The 9855-nt window shown below is 45.6% G+C and overlaps 1 protein-coding gene across 1 annotated transcript in view; it reads left to right on the plus strand.

The window, feature by feature from the left end:
- The first annotated feature begins 308 nt into the window (after window positions 1-308).
- Window positions 309-9855, plus strand: part of ETV5 (ETS variant transcription factor 5) — a 72961-nt gene continuing 63414 nt past the window's right edge. Inside the window, 4 exon segments of the mRNA XM_027769453.1 lie at window positions 309-447; window positions 582-669; window positions 804-851; window positions 944-994. Of these exon segments, the coding sequence (XP_027625254.1) occupies window positions 403-447; window positions 582-669; window positions 804-851; window positions 944-994 (232 nt within the window). The 5' untranslated portion in view covers window positions 309-402.

Below are 9855 nucleotides of genomic sequence, written 5' to 3' on the forward strand. Positions count from 1 at the left end.
CTGGAGGATATAAGAGCATCTTGAAATTAACCTTTTTTGGGGGGAGGGAGGAGGAGCAGTTGGTACTACATTTAAATGTAATTAAATGATAAAAAGAAAGAAAATAATGACTAGGTAAATGGATTTGGCCCTTAATACAATGAGTACTCTGGATACCATTAACAGTGCTGACTGTTGGTCTGTAAAACTGACACCTTGAGTGGGCTTTATGTACCTCAGGGAAGGACAGTGATTCTGCTCAAGTCTGAAAACCAGAGCCATATAAAAATTGCTTTGTTTTTCTTTTTTCCCCTATCTCAGTTAAAGATGTCCCAAATTCATATTGCAGGAGGACCCACTCTCCCCCAGAAATTACTCAATGCTGAAACCTCTCAAAGTGATACCAGAGACACTGGAAGCACCATGGATGGGTTTTATGATCAGCAAGTCCCTTTCATGGTCCCAGGGGTAAGTCTGGGTGGCTTTGGGTTCGTGCTGTCTTCTCTCTTCACATATGGGTCTCCTGCTCGCTGGTTGTGTGGGACGGCCCCTCCAGGCCTCTTTACTACCCTTGAGTCTTCGCCATCTGTTGGCTCTTCCAGAAATCTCGATCAGAGGAATGCAGAGGGCGGCCTGTGATTGACAGAAAGAGGAAGTTTTTGGACACTGATCTGGCTCATGATTCTGAAGGTAGTGACGCGTTCCCCTCCTATGGGGTGGCTCTCTCCCATCGCCTCGGGAACAGCTCCACGGGTACTTTTCCCCTTCTTTATCCTAAGGGCAAGACGTATTCTCATTCTGGGGCCCTCTGTTTTTAATTCCAGAGTTGTTCCAGGATCTCAGTCAGCTTCAAGAGGCTTGGTTAGCGGAAGGCAAGTTTCTCAGCTGTCCTATTTTCCTCATAACACATTTCACTCTGCTTTTTAATAAAACGTAAGATCTAAAATAAAAATCTCTTTTCCAGCACAAGTTCCTGATGATGAACAGTTCGTCCCAGATTTTCAGTCAGATAACTGTAAGTACCTTTCTATTGAAGGCACATTTGTTCTGAATTTGTTTGGCCTCAGATCATCCACGCTTAGAAGACTCGTTTCATTTATAGCTAACAGGTTTGGTTGGTTGGTTGGTTGATTGCTTGGTTGGTTGGTTTTTAAAGAGGGATTTCTGCTATAGGGCACATGTGCACACCAGAGAGACAGAAAGCAAGAACTCAACCCCCAGGGGATGGCCATGCCACAATCCCTTCTCCTCCATTCTCCTCTTGGGATCTTGGGTACGTACGCACACATGCCCCGCTTGAGTTTTAATCCACCAGGTCTGGGACTCGAGCCGGGGCTGACTACATGGGAGTCCAGAGACATAACCATTATGCCATCTGCTGGCCTCCAGATTTCTTTTAGTAATTCAAAGTTAACCCTGAAAACTTTTGTTTCCTTATTGAATTTGTTTCTAAAGTGGTTCTACTGTGTTCTACTCTGTTGCAGGTGAGATTTATTGAACATAATTTTATCCTAAATTTTTATTTTGGGCCTTAAAATATTGCAAAGCTTCAGGCGTAAAATCAGAAAGTAACTGACTGACATAACACATAACATGTTGAACCAAACTTCTATTAATCAGACATTATCTTACAGCTTTTTTATGTTTTATAAATTAAATCCTTGGTTCAAATCATGAACCTGACATTTTTCTATTTTGTAAAAAACATGCCACAAGTAGTGAAAAATTTCAGTGAATGGTAGTTTCATACAACATATTGTCAATTTTGCTTCTGCTTCAAAGGTGACAGAATGGTCACAAAGTGACTGTTATGAAAAGACATATTTCATGTGTTGCCATGACTTTACCGTTGAGAGTAGGAAGTTTTTCCTAAAGTGGTCATTAAGTGCTTATGACTTGAGATAATAAAATGCCCTGAGAAGCTCAGAAGATGGCTGCCGGGCTGGCAGGGGCATGGTTGGCTTTTGCAGTGATGTGGGGCGGTCTGCAACAGGTTTGGGAGCTTTTCGAAAAGGTCCAGGCAGAGCTATCAAGGGCAAAGCTGGCTGATGAAATTTGAGCAGCGCAGGGCTGCTCTAGAGAGCATTAGTCACTGGCGAATGAGCAGGTTTAAGAGAGGCCTGGAGAAAATGCTGCCTCTCTTGAGAGTTGCATCATAGAGAAATTCATGTCTCTTAGTCATAGTTTATAATAGCAAGCACCTGAGCCAGGCAAGGATTCAGTTTCTCATTCTGCACCAATAAATTCTTCCTTGCTTTTACCTCTTGGGTGTGTGTGTGTGTGTGTGTGTCTGCACACACTTATGTGTAAAAATGCCACTTGAAATGAAGGGTATCTTTGAGTCTAAGTAAAAGCTGGATATTCTAAATCTATTAAATGAAAGAACAGAGGTACCATCTAAACAGTCTTTAATAATAGGCCTCACGTCCAAGGCACGATGCCATGAAACTTGAAAAGGGAGTAAGTGTGTAACTCGCAGATGCAGGGTTACCTTAGCGTTGTCACAGCTTGCCGTGGGTGTTTTCTGTCGGAAAGTAAATGCGGGTTAATTATCGCCTTTTGATTGCTTTCAAGTGATTGGAAAGCTTGCTGCTGAAAGGCTAAATAAAGATAACCCAAATTGTGTGCGTGTGTGCGTGTGTGTGTGTGTGTCTGCAAGATGAAAGACAGGATTTGTAATCCAACTTTGTTCTGTGTTGACAGTTTGGCCCAGCCTTTCCAGTTTTTGCTCAGAGCAGCATAAACTGCAGTCTGTTTGGGAGGTGGCTTTCTTGGCAGAGGTTCTTTGAAATGCTTTTATGACACTGTTGTTTGTTTCTCTGTAACCTAAAAGAGTTAAAAGGGAAATGCAATGGCTGCTTTTCACATTGAGTGCATGCGCTAAAGCAAGGGTATGTTCTACAGAGAAGGATGTCAGCAAACAGGATTTATATTTGGAGAGATATTTATGTGTGGGAATAAAGCGAAGGAATCAATAAATGTGTTTTGGCTCCTTAGAAATCGTTTCTGCTCTGTGAATAGATTGTGCTAAGTTCTTTAATTAAAATACCATACCTTAAATGGAGGTGCTTTAGGAGATGTTTCTCCTTAGGAAGTATGACTTTTTTTCCTTTGTTTGCTTTTCACTCTCACTTCTTCAGGTTAGTAAAGATTTAGATTTTCTTTTAAAGGTAAAACAACTGGTTGAATAACCTAGAAAAATCTGTTAAGAATTCTTTCCCCCTCTATTATTTCTTGAGATGGATTTCAGATAGATTGACTTGCCGAAGGTTAAGCAAGAACACAAGTGTGGCGGGTGTGTCCTGGAGCCTCTCATTCTGGCTGTTAGTGACTGCAGCTCTGCCTTGCGGTGCAGAGGGACTGGCGGAGCCCACCGCGAGGCCGAGGCCTCACGCTGCTCTCCGTGTTTTTCACAGCCTTGTGCTGAGAACCAGTCCCACTCTAGAAGAGCCCGATTATTGCAGGGGAGCGAGAGAAACTCGCTCCAGTGTAATGAAACTTTACGAGTTGCTTTGAATCATCAATGAACTGCAAACTCACATTTGCTGGGGAATGCAAACCTTTTTCCACAGTATCAGAAATGTTTGTAGGAAATGTTCTTACTGTAATCTTACCACTGGTAATAGTCAGCCTTTCCTGTTAGCAGTGATTTCATTCATTTCCCATCTTGTGTGTGTGTGTGTGTGTGTGTGTGTGTGTGCGCGCGCACACGTGTGTGTATATAAGAAAGAGAAATACTAAGAAATGTGGTAATTGTTTTAATTTTGGAATATTAATTTGAACATTATGACTTTTTTGTAAACACTATAAGCTCTATTCCTGAAGAGATGATATTTTATAGCTTTCTAGATTTGGGTTCCCTTTGCATAAGTGAAACCATTGTTCTTAGAAATCCTATGGAAGTGTCCAGCTCACTTATAGCTGTATATTTTGTTCACTTCGCAAATACAGATACTGGTAAAGCATCCACCAACTAGAAACTCTGAATGGTCCAATTCAAGGAAATACAAAGTACGCCCTGCAGACACATAGCTTCTGCCAGTGGCCCCTGCCAACCTCAGCTGTTCCTTGGTCCTGGGAAATACCCTGAAGATACTGGCTTGTCTGAGCTAGAAAACCCTTATGAAGATAGTCTTGCCCAAGCTTCTTATTTTATAGAGAGAATAATATAAGGTCTAGATAGCTGGAGAGACTGATCAGTGGGTTGTGGGCATATGGGAAAATTTCGGTGAAACAGGAGAAGTTGTAAAATAATACCCTTAAAGAAACTCTCGTGAGGCTGCAGAAGGGCTCCTGGCATGCTCAGGTATTCATGGCTATGCCTCATCATTCCAGATTCCTGGAGATGGTCTTTAAGGAGGCTGCCCGCCCGCCAGTGTGCCCCCTCAAGCTTCCCCTATCCATCACCTTGAGAAAGTTACCGAATATTGTGGTGCTTTAGGTTTTTGCATCTAGGATTTGGAAAAAGAGAAATCATTAAGACAGCAAAGTTATGAAAACTGACATGTCTCCTAGAAGATAATCTGGATGTAGACTGAACTGTGCATACACATACCCTGTAGATTTATAAATAAGTAGGGGTGTATGTATGTAAGTGTGTGCACCTACATATGTGCATTAACACAGAGACCACCAAACCTAGGCTCTGGGGCAGGACATAGATGTGTACACATCTTTACTTCACATTTTTACAGAATTAACTACAAATCAAGGTCAAAATTGGAACTTGGAGTTTCGGTGTGGGGGTTAGGGTGGGGTGTACCATTCATTTCTCTAAGCTGACTGCTTGGATACTTAAGGGTGCATTACTAGACTTTAGCATATTATAAATAGCGGGGCTTTTTTAAATGCACATTTCGGTTCTGATGTTTTTGTTTGTTTTTATCTCACCCATTTGTTTCACTTGTGATAGTTTGAATATTTTCCCTGTCAGTATCTTGAATGACTAAAATATTTTATGTTCAGAAAGAGGCATAATAAAATCTTTAAAAATCCGGGACCAGCAGTTAGCGTAATGGCTATGTCGCTGGACTCCCACATAGTTGACTGTGGTTCGAGTCCTGGACCGGGTGGCTTAAACTCATGCCGCGCACGTGTGCGTGCGTGCCCAAGATCCCGAGAGGAGAATGGAGGAGAAGGGACTGCGGTGTGACCATCCCCTCTGAGGAGTGATTTCTTGCTTTCTGTCTGTCTGTCTGGCGAGCACACGCGCCCTATAGCAAAAACCTCTCCAAAAAAAATCTTTACAAATCCTGGCCTCCATATTGATATAATGTAGAAAATTGTTTTAAAATCCAAATAACTCTGGGGCCAGCTGGTGTCATGGTGGTTAAAGTGGCTGCATCCCACGTAATGTACTGTGAGGTTCAAGTCCTAAACCTGGCGGCTTGAAAACATGCAGGGCTTGTGTGCACGTGTGCCCAAAATCCTGAGAGGAGAATGGAGGAGAAATAATTACAGCATGGTCATCCTCTTGGGGGAGCGATTTCTCCACCCAGTGAGCACACTTGCCCTATAGCAAGACAAAAATAAAAATAATAAAATCCAAAGGGCCGCTTTCCCTTTAAGTGTTCTTTTTAGATCTGTGTTTCAAAAGAATGGAAAGACTGGAGGAATTACAAGTAATTTCCTAAGGACCAGCTAATTAACTGATAAAATCAACTTTTTATAAATACATTGCAATAGATGGCTAGGGAAATAAGATTAACTGTTAAGGCCCTTGAGCCAGAAACACATTGATTGTAATTCTGTTTGACTATGAGAGCGTATTCAGATTTTTTTTTTAAATGTGAGGTTGATTGAGTAGAGGCAGTGCCTGTGTTTTAAAGCAGACATGTCGCTTTAGCCCCAGGTATGGAATAGCAAGTCTCCACTTTTTTGGGGGGGAGGGGAGGTTTTTGCTATAGGGCGCGTGCGCTCGCCAGAAAGAGAGAGAGAAACAGAGAGACAGAAAGCAAGAAATCACCCCTCCAGGGGGGATGGCCACGCCACAATCCCTTCTCCTCCATTCTCCTCTCGGGATCTTGGGCACGCACGCACACGCGCCTGGTCCAGGACACAAACCACTACATGGTAGTTCAACGACATAACCGTTATGCTAACTACTGGTCCCTGCAAAAGTCCACTTTTCCCTGCTCTGTGATTTTGGGTGATTTCTGAATGGATAAAAGGACCGTCCTGAAGTTTCAAGTTTTGAAAAGTAAGAAAGAAAACAGACACTTTAAAAATAAGAGGCTTGGGAACCAGCAGTTAGCGTAATGGCTATGTCGCTGGACTCCCACGTAGTCGACCGCGGTTCGTGTCCCGGACCCGGTGGCTTGAATCTCACGCCGGGCGCGTGTGCGTGCGTGCCCACGATCCCGAGAGGAGAATGGAGGAGAAGGGAGTGCGGCGTGACCATCCCCCCTGGGGGGTGATTTCTCGCTTTCTGTCTCTATGTCTCTCTCTGTCTGTCTGGCGAGCGCACGCGCCCTACAGTGAAAATCTCTCCAAAAAAAAGAAAAAAAATAAATAAAATAAGAGGCTTAAGGGGCCAGCAGGTGGCATGATGGTTCAGGGCACTGGATCCCACATGGCTGACCGGGTGCGAGTCCCAGACCTGGGGACTTGCTTTCTCACTTTCCCTCTCTCTCTCTCTGTCTCTCTCACTCTGTCCCTCTCTGGTCAAATTTCAAAAAATAAAGTTAAGGGACCAGCAGTTAGCGTAATGGCTATGTCGCTGGACTCCCACGTAGTCGACCGCGGTTCGTGTCCCGGACCCAGTGGCTTAAAGCTCACGCCAGCCGCATGTGTGTGCATGCCCAAGATCCCGAGAGGAGAATGGAGGAGAAGGGATTGCGGCGTGACCATCCCCCCTGGGGGGTGATTTCTCGCTTTCTGTCTCTATGTCTCTCTCTGTCTGTCTGGCGAGCGCACGCGCCCTACAGCGAAAATCTCTCCAAAAATAAAATAAAATAAAGTAAAATAGTTCTTTAAAAAAAAAAAGAGAGAGAGAGGCTTAAGGGAGTCAAGGCTATGTGTTTATACTTTCCAGGAGCCAGTAGTACTGAAGGCGGGAGAAGAAGGAAAAGAGTGTTGAAGAAACTATGAGGAAAACGTGGAGGAGGGATTGTTTGGCTCCGGATTTGACAGTGTTACTTTCCAAGTCTTTATTAGCTTGTCCACTACCTTACTTACTTTACTGCAGAAAGGATATTAAATGATTTTAAATCCTTCCTGTCTTGATAGTCCTTAAGAACCTTAGACCCAAGATATAGAGAACTTACTTGTCTAAAAGAACCATATGCTTAACAAAATCTGCTTTCGCCTAACTCTAACTCGGGCTCACATGAAACAATGGATTTCTCTCTTACCTTCTGCGCCTCCGCTCTTACCCTCTAGTAAAACCAGTAGCCTTTCCAGGCCTTTGTATTTGGTGAGGATGACTTGGGGTGGGGATTCCATCGACGTCTGCCCGGCAGAGGACTTCCGTAGGTGCCGCAAAGAGCATTTATCCCCTGCTCTTCAGCATTCTCCCGTTTTAGAACATTAAGACTTGGGTGGCAGAAAAAAGCGGAAGATGTGTACTGTCTGCCATTTCTACCATCTAATAGAATCATCGTTTTCATTTCAGTCCCAGAAAAAATGTTCCTGGGGGGGCGGGGTGGGGTGGGGTGTGTGGTTCTTTACCGAGAGACTTCTGTTCACAGGTTCCCTAGGTTTTAGAGGTGGTGGAGTCCATCCAGCCTCGGAGGGCGACAGGCCCCTCCCGGGCATCCAGCTGCCCTTGAGGCAGTCGGGCCCCATCTGTGCCCTGGCACATGGTGCTCCTCTGCCTGGAATCCAAGGAGCTCAGTCTTGTCATGTTGCAGCTCCCAGCTCTTGGACAGGTGCCAGGCATGCTGCTGCCATTACCGGATTAGGTTGCTTTTTAAAAAATTCATTTTGTGAACTCATCAAGCTCATTTAACAGAGGCTTTGGCCGTCAGTTTCTATCATTGTCCTATCCCTCTAGGCTTGGCTTAAAGGAGGGGCAAGATACTAAGCCTGTGTGTGTGTGTGTGTGTGTGTGTGTGTGTGTGTAAATCGTAACCATGGTGTGAGTACACTTTTGGACCTGGCAGGTAGATAGCAGTGGGTGGACAAGCAACCCGGATGTTAAAGGAAGAAGAGGGTCTGGATTAAAGGACCTTGCCTAGCAAATTTAAGAGGCTGCCTTGCCTAGCCAGAGGGAGCGTCCAGGGGACAGTCGAGCAGAGGGCGCAGGATTCCAGGGAGCAGGACAAGATCTAGACAGCAAAAGGCCAGGGTTCGGAGGCTGATGTGCCGAACAGCCAAAGCATGGAGTGGGGATTCCGCGGTTGGAAAGCCTTCCGGTACATGCTGCCAGTGCACCGAGTTCACTAGAGGGGTACGGGACAGGGAGCAAGCAGAGGTACATCTGAAGATAGTCGGATGTGTCACGACAGAAAATAAACCCATGAGCTGAAATTTATCTCTTGGATTCGATTTTCTTAAAGAAGTGTGTTTTTTATTGAAATAAAGTCTGGTGGTCAGATCAGCTTCCTCAGCTCTCCCTCAGGGTGGTTGGAAAACAGTCTCCAAGAAAACCAAACCACTCTTTAACCTTGTGCTTTGCAAAACCTCGGAGTAGATTTCATCTTCCAACCCCAGATCTCTACACGCCTCTCTTTTGATGTCTTGTGAGCATTCAAGTGGGTATTCTGAACTCTTTGGGCTAAACCTGAAGCCAAGACAAGGAACTGCAAAACTGTCCTAACAGGTAGCTTACCCCCTGGTCCACTGAGCCAGAGTCTAGTAGGGGTTCCAGGGTCCCTGGGCCCCTCGGAGGACGCCAAGTGGCTCCAGAAGCAGCTACCACAGCTACCGGGTGAAAAGTGGGAAGGAAAGTGTGGAGGGGCAGACCTCCAGAGTGTTCTCTGATGCAAACCGGCAGGCCTGGGGGCAGAGAGATGCCGCTCACGGCTGGCAGCTCAGGGCTGGCAGCTTGGTGTCAGATTCTGAACAAGGCTGCCCAGGATCGCTTTTCTTTTGCCTGCTCCCCATTTGCCAGAGGGCACTTCCTGTCCTGACTTCTAGCTGACTTGCACACCTTATAGATTTCAGCAAGGGTCTTCAGCCATCTGAATCCCAAGGAGGGTGTAGAGGGGACAGGCGCCCCTGCAGTGTCTTGATTTTCTTACATAAACACAGCGTGCTGGGCAAGCGAGCGTCCCTGTGGCGACAGCTGGGCGCTGGACACTCTTAGGTCTGCCACAGCTAAAGGAGCGGCTGAGTTCCCCTCTGGCCTGAATGGAGCATTCCAAATTGGTTGTGAATGGAGGGCGGGGCTCCCTTGCAGACTTTTTCAATGAATAACCAGACCCCATTGTGCAGCCTGTGGAAAAACAACCAGCTCAAACAACACTGGGACTGTTAGAAATATGCTCGTGATTGGCAGCTTGGAGAGCCTCCAAAATTAGTTTCCTTTGGCTTCCCTGCTGCTCCCTGTTCTCCAAGTCTGGACTTAATGGGGTTTGAGTTTTCTTTTTAAGTGCTGACCTTAACCCTTGAACTGCCAGGCTGATGGCCTGGGACTATGGGGAAGGGCTGCTGCTTACCAAGGGAGCCAGACAAGGCCACAGCTCCTTTCTTTTTCTCGTTTCTGGCTGTCGCTGTCTAAAGGGAGTGATTCTAGTGGAGAGAGGGTGGTTTAGCTTCCCCTGGAGAGAGGTGTTGAGACTTGATCTGAGGATGTTACCCTTTTATCTCTTTCCCCTGGGGTTGGGGCCTTAGCTCCCCAGGGAAGATTCCTGACTGATTCTCTACCCAGACCCCCACTCTTCACGCCAGCCTGAAGAACTCAGGAATTTGTCTGCTGGAATGATTCATTCCTGC

The sequence above is a fragment of the Tupaia chinensis genome, unplaced genomic scaffold (assembly GCF_000334495.1).
Source record: "Tupaia chinensis unplaced genomic scaffold, TupChi_1.0 Scaffold149658_1, whole genome shotgun sequence".
In the NCBI taxonomy this organism is placed as follows: Eukaryota; Metazoa; Chordata; class Mammalia; order Scandentia; family Tupaiidae; genus Tupaia; species Tupaia belangeri.